This window comes from Genypterus blacodes, unplaced genomic scaffold (assembly GCF_046128005.1).
Source record: "Genypterus blacodes isolate CSIRO-AG114 ecotype Tasmania unplaced genomic scaffold, CSIRO-AGI_Gbla_v1 ptg000214l_1, whole genome shotgun sequence".
Lineage (NCBI taxonomy): Eukaryota > Metazoa > Chordata > Actinopteri > Ophidiiformes > Ophidiidae > Genypterus > Genypterus blacodes.
The window spans coordinates 1,499,226-1,511,837 of NW_027467013.1; the positions used below are offsets into that span (position 1 = coordinate 1,499,226).

The window sequence follows — 12,612 nt, forward strand, 5'->3', positions numbered from 1 at the left end:
AAACAGGACCATAGAATTTATATTGTCCAAATAAAATGCAACAACATTCCATTTCCCCACAATGACAATAAAAATGAAAATAGATTTGTGTACATACAGTGAGGCTGTCATAGATACACCTATTTACTGCTGAATCTGTCACACTGAACCCTTGTAGATGTGATGAAACTCCCACTGGGTAATTGCTCTAGAATGCTTCACAGATTCCTTTCATGAGGCGACTGCATGGTCTGTCAATACGATCTCATTTCCTCTGTTTACAGCTTCAGTTGGAGACAATGCTGAAAGGTCTGAAGACAGACAAACGCCATGGCAATTAGACTGTGTCCTCTGTGATGTTGGATCTGTGTTGCTATTAAGATATTTGACTTTTGTTTAAACTTGGAGGTCTTTGTTGAGATTGTGGGTAAGTTTCCAAGGACCTTCTGGGGGTAAGACAGACATAGCAGCAAGGATTTTTTTTCCTAAAGCTGTTTCCATTGGCCTGTGTTTACCTGACATTTGGATTGACAGCAGAGTGATTGGAAATATCCACCATTCACCGCCGTGAGCTCCTGAGTGCACAGAAAGTGCTTTTGTAGTCTGGCTGTAATGGGCCAAGTTTGAATTGAAGGTTGAGAGAAATAGCCTCACTGCGGTCGCGCACTGTGAGGAACTGACACACCACAAATAATACTCAGAAGTGGGCTCCTGATAGCATCACAGGCACCAAGCAGGTACAATAGCATGGAGGCTCTCATTTCAATGCACTGACACTATGCTGCAGGTATTGTGCACGTCCATATGGGGGGAGAACATCCAGTTCAATACAAACTCATATTTTGGTCTTGATTCTTTATTTCAAATCACAAACACAAAAGATATCTGAAGACAACATTTTTGAACATGTTATTATTTTTGGTAAAAGTCAAAGTTTGATCACATAGTCTGTTTTGTAAACAAATCGTGCGTACATTGAAGTGAAATCGAAAATTCTGAGATTATAGATTTAACGTGTAAATGGCTCTTTACTGTGTTGTTGTTGTTGTTGTATGATTGTTGGTAATGCGTAAGAAAATAGGTTCATGTTCCAGGCTTTCTGATGAGATATCAGAGGATGTGATGGCTGGAGGCACTGCAGAGATGTACTATGAGTCAGAGGGTCAAGTTTGTCCTTACAACCAAACGTCTTTGTAAAGGCACTTTAATATCGGTTTTCATGTTTTATTGTTGACCAGATCTGTTAACTTCATTTTTACAAATGCTATTTTTTGGCCTGATATAGTTCCAAATTTAAGATGTAATTTGATTTGATATATAATTTCCACACTAACGATATATGGACAAATGATTATTTCCTTGTACTAATTTTCTGCCAACATATATTCTGATAAGCGTATGTATATGTAATATAATACGGTCTACTACACTGAGATACCGAGAACCAGTAATAAACAGGAAACGCATTCGACAAAGACAGATTGACACTTCTACCGACCAATAGAAGGACAGCGTGTGAATCCACTAACCAATCATCTTTGGGAAGAGTGGCGGGACTTCCGGAATATGACGTAATCACTCCCAGTTACCGCTGGAGGCCCCACCCTTTGTGTTACCTACTGCCCGTCAATCAAAATAGAAGAAATCTTGACACTGATCACCTATCGCCGCGCGCCTATAATCAATACAATTAGCTAAAAATGATCGGCGGTGTGTGACAATTTCGACTCTCCGTTTTACGACAAGTCACGCAATGACTGGTACGTAAACACCTTGGACTTCAAACACGTAAGCTAACAAGCTATCTCAGACCCCCTCTGGCTAAATTAGCTCGTTAGCATGCTAGTACCGATGCTCGTCGCGATAGCGCTAATCATCCCGACTGAGTTAGCACGAGCGGCTAACACTGCTTAGCTTAGCTTAGCTAGGCTTTTAACTTGTTTTGGACACATCCTGCAGTCCGCTCGGCTAAACTTGAACACCGCCGCGTTACTGTTTTCTGCAGTGAGGTAAAGTAACGTAGAGCAGCGGCTGTGCTCGTGTTGTTAGCGCACTAACGTCATGCTAACGGCACAGATTTGCTGTCTTATCTGTATGTGTGTGTGTGTGTGTGTGAGTAGCGGTGTGTTTAGCTAACGTTAGCCTCCGTCTGTTCCACATTTAGCTCCAGAGCAGCCGGTGAAACCAGAGGACATGGCTACCCGGGATACAGACAGCAGTCATAGCAACTTTATGCATCAGGACGACGGCAGGGGACACCAGGTAAGAGCCGTCTGTCCGTCCGTCTGTCTGACCCCGGGCTCATTGTGTGTGTTTGACAGGTGAAGTGACAGTTTACGGGAGTTCTCACTCGGCTTTTTTTTACTTTCTCGGCCTTGTACTGGATTTGTACCTTCAAACTAAATACGCTTCACCCTTACTATGCGTACACTTCGCCTTTTCGTAGTGTTTCTCCACTGTTGGCTCCGTGTTAGAACATTAAGGAGTCAGAGTCCATCACTCCAGCTCCCCCTCATCACTATGACGACTGTCCCAATACTCCCATGTTGTTGCGCAACCTCCTCAGTACCCCAATCTTATGTCAAAACAAAAGATCCTGCAATCACTACTGAGTCCCAGGACCTTTTTTTTAAGGATTGCAGCTCTTTGGTTGTCTATGGCCTTTGTTTTCTGTGCTCTAATAGTTATTTCAAATTAATTACATGTGACTTTGACTGCACAATGGCCTCTCAAATGTACAAATCTATTTAAGTGTTGAGTATGGTTCAGGTCAGACTTGACTCAGGCGGTGAGGTTGTTGCTGATTGTTTGTTGTTTGTTTGTTTAAATGAACATTATAAAGTCCACAGTTCTTCATAACCAGTAAACATCACTGAAAAGTTAAGCAACAAGATGAACTTCACAAATGTGGCCTGGATTTATTGCCTCCATGTTTCTCCTTTAGTTTCCTGTTGTGTGTTTCTGCATAACTTTTTGCAACCCACGTTCAAACAACAAGGATGTGATTGGTCAGCCTTGTTGTCATGTGACACCAAATCCAGCTCTATAGCTCTATAAACCAGTGTGTGCAGGCTGCATAACCCTCTGTCTAACCATAACTAAACCCTAAACATAATCATCCCGATTCTCTTTGAGCCGTCCGCTCCGTTCCTGTTGCTTGAACGTGTGTCACACAATTTGAGCATCAACCCAAATCTTTAAAAACAAAGTTTTGAAGGACAGCAGATGTTTCTTTATCACCCCCGGCTCCCTACATGGCTGAGCGGCTCTGTCACCTTAGCTGCAAACGAGCACAACAAGCTGTGGTTTGTCTACTTTATGCACCAGATAGAATGAATGTGGCACCGTAGAGTTCGGCCATTAAAGTAGCTCTACCATTTAGTGCTTAATGCTTCAGACTTGTTCTCTTTTAGAAAAGCCAGAGGCCACAAATGAATATAACAAGCACAACAAAGATCGATGATACCTGATCCAATACAGTGTTTTTTAATCCGCCGTGGCAGCTTCTCGTTTTCAACCGTGATCACGTGACCCAGGGTGGAAACGCCCTACAGTGGGTCGGATTCTCAGCCATCACACTTTGAGCTACAAGCAAACACCTGCACTAATGTTGAGTCACCATGGTCAGAAGTGCATAGAGGTGCTGTCAGCACCTCTGCCAGGTTCAATAGTGCCAGAGCAGCAGTGAGGTTTGCTTTCTTTCTTTAAAGCTTTATGCTGTATTAAAGGGCCTTCATGAGGTTTAAGTGTTCAGTGAAGAATTTATTGACAATTTCAAAGCTCTTTTATCTCTAAGAAAATGTTTGTGGTTCATTTTTCCAGTTGTCCCCAGGTGATACTATTGGTGTTGTAAATCCAGTGCCCTAATAACAGGAATGTGTTTGTTCTACACTATAACACGGCTGTGAATTGGGGGAAAAGGTTTCAAACAAGCAGCGTTATAGGAAAGCTTTTATTGTGAAACAGCTGCAGGACGTGTATTAAAAGATTTTCTGTATTGTTTTTCTGTGATCTTAAAATGCTTTATTGTGTGACTTTGGAGTAATTTCTTTGCAATGTTAAATCTATTTTATCAAGTACAAAGACGGCTGCTTAATCTGTGCACTTGTTAATGTCAGTCCTTGTCTTTCCCAGACAACAGATCCAACATCTGTGCAGCTAACTGGTGCTGATAAATGGGAAGTGTTAACTTCCACATCAAAGGATGAATCTGGGATGATTCAAGGGATATTGACTTCAAGTGGACAGTATGTTCTTCCTCTTCAGAATTTACAGAGTCAACCAATTTTTGTGACATCTGGAACAGATGCCTCCGCTGCCAATTCAGTGCCTAACATTCAGTACCAAGTGATTCCTCAGATTCAGACTGCAGATGGACAGCTGAGCTTCTCCACAGCTGCCTTGGAAGGAGTTACTCTGAGTCAGGATGCCACTTGCCAGATTCAGATCTTGCCCGATGGTAGTCAGGGTCTCAATGTGACGTCGGCTAACATTCTTAACAATAACCAGAACCTCATGACACAGACTGGTAACCTCCAGCATATCCAGGGGGTTTCTATCGGCAGCTCCACGTTCAACAGCCAGGGTCAGGTTGTCACTAATGTGCCTGTGGGTTTGCCTGGGAACATTACCTTTGTTCCCATTAACAGTGTGGACTTGGACTCCCTCGGCCTGTCTGGTGCTCAGACCATAGCGACAGGAGTAACCGCTGATGGCCAACTCATTATGACTGGTCAGCCTGTGGATAACTCAGATAACCTGGCCAAGACGGGCAATAACCTCTCACAGACGCTACCCATCAATAACTCCAATGCAGATTCAGAGATCTATGTGCCAACGTCTTCCTCTCAGCTGCACGAGCAAGTCAACGAATCAGGTCTGTTGACACAAGACACTTCACTGTCATCAGAACAAGCCGACTCGAGTTCTGGTCTCCAAGAAGGCTTCATACAACATAATCAGGACCAGAACATCCAGGTGTCTTCAGCTCAGTCCATCATTCAGTTGCAACAGGTGCCTGTTCAGACCAGCAACGGTCAGGTGGTCCAGTCAGGCGGGCAGAGTTTGCAAAACGTGCAACTAATTAATCCAGGGACCTTCATTATCCAAGCCCAGACGGTCACGCCGTCGGGCCAGATCCAGTGGCAGACCTTCCAGGTGCAGGGGGTGCAGAACTTGCAAAACCTCCAGCTGCCGACCACGACGCCTCAGCAGATCACCCTGGCTCCGGTCCAGACCTTGTCACTGGGTTCCAATCCAGTCAGCATCAGCACAGGGCAGATCCCCAACCTGCAGTCGGTGACTGTCAACTCAGTGGGCGAACAGGAAGGGAACATACACACTGGAGGTACGGTAATACGTCACTGTCACAACTGTTCTTCAACCTTTGATCAAATTAGTCTGAGGTTATTTCTAAGATCAGCTTTTCCTTATATTACAAGTCCTTATGTACACAAAAGCTAAAGGTGTAGTTTTTGGTCTTTGTTTTAGCTTTGAAAATGGTCAATTTTTAAGAAACTGCTTTCAAATAACATTTTATTGTGAAGGAACTGTGTGAGCATTGTGCCGTAGTATTGATCTCACTCATGACATCGTCTATTCCCCTGTGAGTAACTGATCAGAATCTTAAGTGTTGAATAAGATTACCTAATTCTCTCTTTTGACTACATATAAGACGTACCCGAACCCTTTTTAGTCCATTTGGTGTCTTTTTGGTAATGTCAGCAGTTGCCAAGGAAATAAACTCTGTTCATTGTTAGATGATTCTAAATGGTTTGCTAATGAGGAAATGCTAAACTGCTGATGTCACACAGTCACAATATTGAGACCTACCTAGAAAGTGAGTGGCTGAAAAGTAAGATGGTATTAGCATCAAATACCAGGAGACGCACTGCAGAGGTGCCGTCGTTTAGTTTCCACTCAGGTTGCAGGGATGCTACTGATGATGTGGCTTTTGTTTGTTCTCAACCACAAGTGTGAGTCTGTGTTGTACTCCTGAGGTCCACTAGAAGCACCCCCATACAAATAAGGCCAAGCTGAAGTTTGGGAATTGTATAAGAAGCGACAAAAACAGCCAAAGCTCTGGCGTTATGTGAAACCAAGCAACGTACAAACAAACAACTCATATTATGTCCAGATTAAGCAGCCAGTCAGGAATATGATCCACTCTGTCATTAGTGCATCTGACCCTGAGTGACTGAGGGCGGCTATCATTCTGTCCGGCCATCGTTCTGTGGCGCACACTTGCAAACCACAGCCGCTCATATTCCTCCTTCTGTTATACAAAACCCGGCACTTTCTCTCTGTGATAAGCACCAGGTTACACTGACAGCTGACCAGGAACCTGACATGCAGAATGATTGAGAAAGAAAGAATAACGTATAGTTTTTTAAGATGATGATTGGAAGCTTCAGAGTTGTGTGGAGTGGCTGAGGTGAGCCCAGCAGCCACTTTGAAAAACTGCAGCAACTCCAAATACTTGAGGTATCACAGCGTTTCACTAGTTTCAAACTTTTTTTCAAACTTTACTTTTACTAGAAAGATGGACAGACTAACAACTAAATGCAGAGTAACTTAACAAAAACATAACACGTGTTACATTTCATCCGAATCTTGTAATAACGTCGCTGTGTGTCGGTTAAGTTGAAGTTACGCTCTCGCGTGTCGACTCTGTCCGTCACGTGCTCTTCCTCTGCTCGACGTGTTAAACTGGCTCCCTGTCAACTGTCCCGCACAACCTAAACACAGATGTGTGTGTATGTGAATATGCCGCAGGGCTTGAAATGACTTCAGACTTTCCTGTTATTATCTCCATCTTATTTCTGCTATTTTCTATCTCACACGTATTTCAGCCTAGAATTTATATTTGTTCCAGCTATAATGATGCAGAACACGCTACTCAATTTACAATTCTATGACATGGCACAAGCAAAACCCCATATTTGAGAAGGTAATACGAAATGAGTGTCAGAGGTCGGTCCCACACGATGATAAAGCTTTGCACTGTTTACATTCTGCAGATTGTTTTTGTAAATTGCTGCCTTCCCGCTGTCCAGATATCCAGATAAAAGAGGAGCCTGACACTGGGGAGTGGCAGCTCAGCTCAGACTCCACCCTCAACACCAGCGACTTGTCCCACCTGCGCGTGCGGCTGGTGGACGACGACGATCAGTTCGGCCAGGAGGGCAAGAGGCTGCGTCGGGTGGCGTGCACGTGCCCCAACTGTAAAGAGTCGGGCGGCAGGTGAGTCCTCGTCTGTACGCGCAGTAGGTGCAGGGTAATGAAAGAGCAGAGACCCTTACTGGCCTTTCCTGTGTTTTGCAGAGGGTCTGGCATGGGGAAGAAGAAGCAGCACATTTGCCACATCGTGGGCTGTGGGAAAGTGTACGGGAAGACATCCCACCTGCGAGCACACCTGCGCTGGCATTCGGGGGAGCGACCTTTCGTCTGCAGCTGGATGTTCTGTGGGAAGAGGTTCACGCGCAGCGACGAGCTGCAGAGACACAGGAGAACACACACAGGTGCCCTCTCTGCTCCATCAGTGTTTACACATCAGGGAAACATGGCTGGCTGTGAGTCATTACGGCTCAGCTGTAGGAGTCAAATGTGTTAATTTTCAGCCTCGCTCTGTGTGAGTCACAGAAGAAGAAACTATGCTCCTCCTTCCTAAGCTCACATGGTTGTAGCTGTAAGACGAGTGTGCCTTATTAAGGATTGGATAGAATCTGTTGTTACTTTTTGCTGTGGTCAGAATATTTGACTCTGGTCATGAAAGCTGTGGAACATAGAGCCCAAATACCAACAGCACATCATAACACATCTATAGATCTATATCTGCTTCACACCTGCCAAGTGGGATGTGACCCCCTGGATGTATTGTATAGAAATGTTTGTATTGAATTTCTGCAGTTTGCCCATATCAGTGGACAGGGAGAGTGATCTATCTGCTGCTCTCTGAGATTTAATTTCACTCTTACTCTTACTTTTGAACTGAGCAAGGATCCAGGATTGTGTTCAGTGATGCATTTTCAGTAACAGCATCAGTTTGTCATTTTCTTCAGTGACAGGTTGATGTGATGTTCAGCAGCTAAATTGGTTAATAAACATTGGCTCTATGTCGTATAGGACAACAGGTCAGTTAAAGTATAAATCCATTTATTAACTGTTGGCCCCCTTTATTATGTTCATTGTTCAGGCTCTATTAATTTTGTCTAACAGGCAAATCTGAATCCATGTTCCACGTCCTGCTTCCTGATCATCAAACACTTCTCACATCTCCCAAACGTGTGTTCTTGTGTTGATAGGAGAGAAGAAGTTCGTCTGCCCCGAATGTTCCAAGCGCTTTATGCGGAGCGACCACCTGGCCAAGCACATTAAAACCCATCAGAACAAAAAAGGCGTGAACTCTGCCGGCGCGGTGGTGGCCCAGATGGAGTCGGCGGGGTCCTCGGACAGCATCATCACCACAGCAGGCGGCACCACCCTCATCCTCACCAACATCCAGCAGGGCTCCAGCAACGCCCAGGACATCCTGGGCAACGCCGAGATCCCCCTGCAGCTCGTCACCACCGTAGCAGCCAGCGAAGTCATGGAGTGATTTGCACTCCGCCCGATGAACTTCTGACTTCTGCCTCTCTCATATACTCCTACCTGCATTTTTATTCAAGATTTGGAGCAAAACTAAATATATATTTTAACACAGAAACAAAGCCAGGCCACGTTTCCCCCCCTCAGTCTGTACTGAGGGACCCTGGGGTGGGAGAGGGAGGGAGGGGGGCGGGGCCAAACCAGGAGACGGGAGCAAAGAGACACGATTGCAGTACACAATGAAATGCCTTATTTTGTACAATATTGTGTAGATGGAAACATAGGTTGCCGTTTTTGTTTTGACTCGACTCATTAATGATGCGTTTGTTTTTAACACAAATCCAGAGAGAAGGTAAGTAGAGCAGGTGGAGATGTGATCATGTCCTCTGTTAGCAAGCTCCTTAAATCTCACCACAGATTTAATTTTATTCAAATGAAGTAATATGACTCTGTCCGTGTGTGTGTGTGTGTGTGTGTGCGCGCGCGCACACTTATTCATGTTATGTTTGTTTTTTTTAATATTATGCCTATTTTCTGTGTCTTTAGCTTGACGAGCAGGCCCTCCCTCCTCCCTCCTCCCTCCCTCCTCCCTCCTCCCTCCTCCCTTTCATTTGCTCTCAGCTGCAGCGTTCTGCAGGTGAAAATGAGAAACAATCAATATTTTGTATCGTCATTCCTCTTCAACATATACTGTTGATATGATACACATTATATGCGTATCGAATATTTTGACTGAACAGCTATTTATAGTAGGCTTTACATAGAAGAAAGACAGAATTTGTGATATGAAGGTCCAGACTGGTGGCGACCTCATGCTTTGTGATTCTGATGTGTTTTTTTGTAAAAGTTTTTTAAAGTACTTCAAAAACTAAATGCATTGTAATATAAAGAAAAAAAAGCCATTTGGGGGACGTAATTGCCAAATTTCTTACAAACTCAGGGTGACTTGGTGTTGCAGTACTGTGTGATCATGCGTACTACAGTAAATCAGCCCTGTAGCCTGGGGATGTTGTGATGAAATGTTACTTGATGGACCAAAAGCTGAGTTGTCGTCATGTTACATTTGCTTGTGGGATCGGATCATGTCGGCCCGTTGTTTTGCTTCTGAAGACCCCCCTTCGTCTTCTCCCTCCTCCTTCCCCCTCACCTTAGTGTTACAGCTTGGTAGTCTCCACCCCTCCCTCCCTCATCTATCTCGCTCATTCTGCCCCTTTTTTTAGTCAGTTGGAATGGTGTAAGTTTATTCCTGAAGGCGGTACATTAAACATCACTTCTTCTCTTCACTTTCATTTTTATCGTATATCCCTTTTGTATGAAATGTTTTGTATACTTCCCAAAAAGCTGTCCTTTTTAAAAAATGTGTCCATACATGTACAATGTTTCTGTCTTTGTGTAGCTCTCTCTCTTTTCAGTCTTTTTGGTTTTCGTCCCTCCTCCATGTTGCTCTGTTTTTTTGTTATTTCTTTGTTTTGTATCAACTCAACTATTGCATTGAAATGATAAAACACTGAGGAGTAAATTTACTGCTGGAACATTTGATTTCTTTAGGACATAAAGGCGAAGATTCTCCCAGAAAGAAGCCATCACATGGACTAAACACTGTACCTTTAGTTTCCCTTGTTCTGAAATTCCGTTGCTCAAGCTTTTGCATCAATATGTCACTATAACATCTTTCAAACCTTTATGTAACACACATTTATTTAATTTCTCTTATGTATCATGGTTGTACAATGTCTGCTTTTTGCCGGCAGCTTGATATTTCATACTAAAAGGACTAAAACGTGGAGAAGTACACTTGTTTTTGAAATCTTTGTTCTTTGTCTTTCGGAGGACTTGTAGTCATGTTGCTGGTTGCCTTCTCCCCCCCTGGACGCTCTGCCACCCTGAGTTAGTAGTCCAGCAGATGTCACTACAGCCAAGGCAGCAGGACTCCAGGTACGTTTGACCCCCCCGCCCCCACCGGCCATCCTGCCAGGCTGCAGAGGTCAAGACGAGCCGCCAACACTCGACACCAATCAATCCTGTACGACAACACTGAAGTTGTTTACCCTTCATCATCAGGTTGAGTACTGTACGCAAAGCAGAGCAGTCCAGGGTGAGGTGGGGTCACTCACATTGATAACCCTTAAATAAACAAGTTCCATTCCTAACCATTCAAAATAATCCATTAACTACCAGACAATTAATGAATCAACCAATCAATGAATCCTGTCAACTTGTCTCAGTAACGCCTTCTTGTTGAACCGTGGCAATTTGAAGGTCCCTTTGTTTTTTGATTAATCTAAACTACTTCATTTAATGTCAAAGCTTTGTGAATCATTTTATACAGATTTCCCCAGAATGCATCAGACATATTTCACGTCTTTGGAAAGTTTTCTACAATTTAGAATGACGATGTGACGCATGATTGACAGCTACATATGAGTCTCAAAGCTTAAGAGATTTTAAAATCACACCAATGTCAAGGAACTATAGCTTTCATCGTGATCCCAAAAAATAATTATAACTTGTTTTTGACTGACTGATCTTCCATCAAACAGGCCGAGCACACGTATACTCCTCTCTTTACCTTCGATACATAAAGCAGGGTTTCAATAATGAAGCATTACCACTACTTCCCCTCCTAATATGACGAGCGATCTACATAAGCGAGTTAGAAATGCCTTTATAGCCTGCCTGGTTTTAGTGCCTATGAGCATAATTATAATGATAGTCTGTGAAAAGCTTCATCTGGTAAATCCGAGTGAAAAGCACATGCTCCTCCAGTCTGAAATCACGTCAGAGAAACCTGGTCTACAACATTAAAAGGACTCGTCCATTTTGTCCCTACCTTTCATTTGCATAATTTAATGAATTCGATTCATTGTAATGCAATACCAAGTGCAGCAGGAACATCCAATGACAGTTTGAGTTAATGAAATGTGTTAACGGTATCATCATTTACTTGTATGTTAATTAGTCCAATTAATTTCCCCTGCTTGGTAATCTGAATATTGTAATAATCTTTGCTCCCCTGCAGGAATGAAATCTCTGATCCACAGACCTCAGGGACGATCTGCTCAGAGGATCGTGCTCTCTCTCTCTCTCTCTCTCTCTCTCCCAGGTTGGGCTGCATGGCAGTTCGCAAAAAGGTGAATGCCTTAAAAATAGATTTGGGACGGTTTCTGTGTGACCTGGTTGCAGCCGTGAAATTGTAGAACATGGCGGCAATTAGAAACGTGGGACGTGCTCGGAAAGTGTCGCCCTTCCCCCCCTCCCACCTGATGTTCTCTTCAGAACTAAGCTGAAACTGACACAAGCGCTCCGTATCTCACCATTCTGTCTTTCACATTTAAATCCAACTGAAACTTGGGATTTATGACCTCTTGACTCGCAACCGAGACCCAATTTTCTCCATGGGTTTGATGTTTTTCCTGGTTTCTCCCCCTGCAGAGTTTTGGGCTCTTAAACGCGTGCGGCACAATGTCCCTCACCGTTCTGCAGACGCTGCCTTCTTTTCTTTGAACGCCTCATTTTGTTTTGCAGCTATGATTTGCCAAAATGATTGCCAACATGGAATTTTAGCTCCTTTTCTTCCCTTGGTGCCCAACAGTCTCTCTCTCCTCAGTCTCCTCAGCTAGGTTTTCCTCTCACACTCTCATCCAGGCTTTTTGGCTGCAGACAAACATCCGACTCTTGTTAGAAACTGTCTCATCGCCTTTATGTTGACTTGAATGTAACCTTCTGTCTAACCTCCCCACTTACTCTTTCCATGTTTCAGTGACATAAAACAGTAGTGGCAGCGCATTTCTCCAAATAGCACTTTTCAAGACTTAATGGTACGTCATTTGAATAAAATGTAAGGGCAGCCATGCTTCCTGCCACGTCTGTGTGTGTTGAGGACACAGCGCCCGGATCATTTTGTCTTGCCTGACAAAGTGCCGGCGAGTCAGAAACGGAAAGCAGCCTGTTTTTTTTTTCTTCTTTCTCCCCTGGCTGCTGCTGATAAAACGCTGGCAGTTTGCAGCCAGCCGGTAATTCTCCCTCAGCAGGTTAAAGGAGGAAAGA

At 43.8% G+C, this 12,612-nt stretch overlaps 1 protein-coding gene across 2 annotated transcripts; it reads left to right on the forward strand.

The window, feature by feature from the left end:
- The first annotated feature begins 1,573 nt into the window (after positions 1-1,573).
- Positions 1,574-10,359, forward strand: sp3a (sp3a transcription factor). 2 transcript variants are annotated; one of them, XM_076169969.1, is made up of 6 exons: positions 1,574-1,767; positions 2,144-2,241; positions 4,114-5,326; positions 7,035-7,221; positions 7,303-7,499; positions 8,283-10,359. In XM_076169969.1, exons 2-6 carry the CDS (start codon positions 2,173-2,175, stop codon positions 8,573-8,575), a joined length of 1,959 nt encoding a protein of 652 aa, XP_076026084.1. In that variant the 5' UTR covers positions 1,574-1,767; positions 2,144-2,172; the 3' UTR covers positions 8,576-10,359. The 2 variants fall into 2 exon arrangements, with proteins under 2 accessions (XP_076026084.1, XP_076026083.1); XM_076169968.1 differs by having other exon boundaries at positions 1,574-1,739.
- Positions 10,360-12,612: the final 2,253 nt, after the last annotated feature.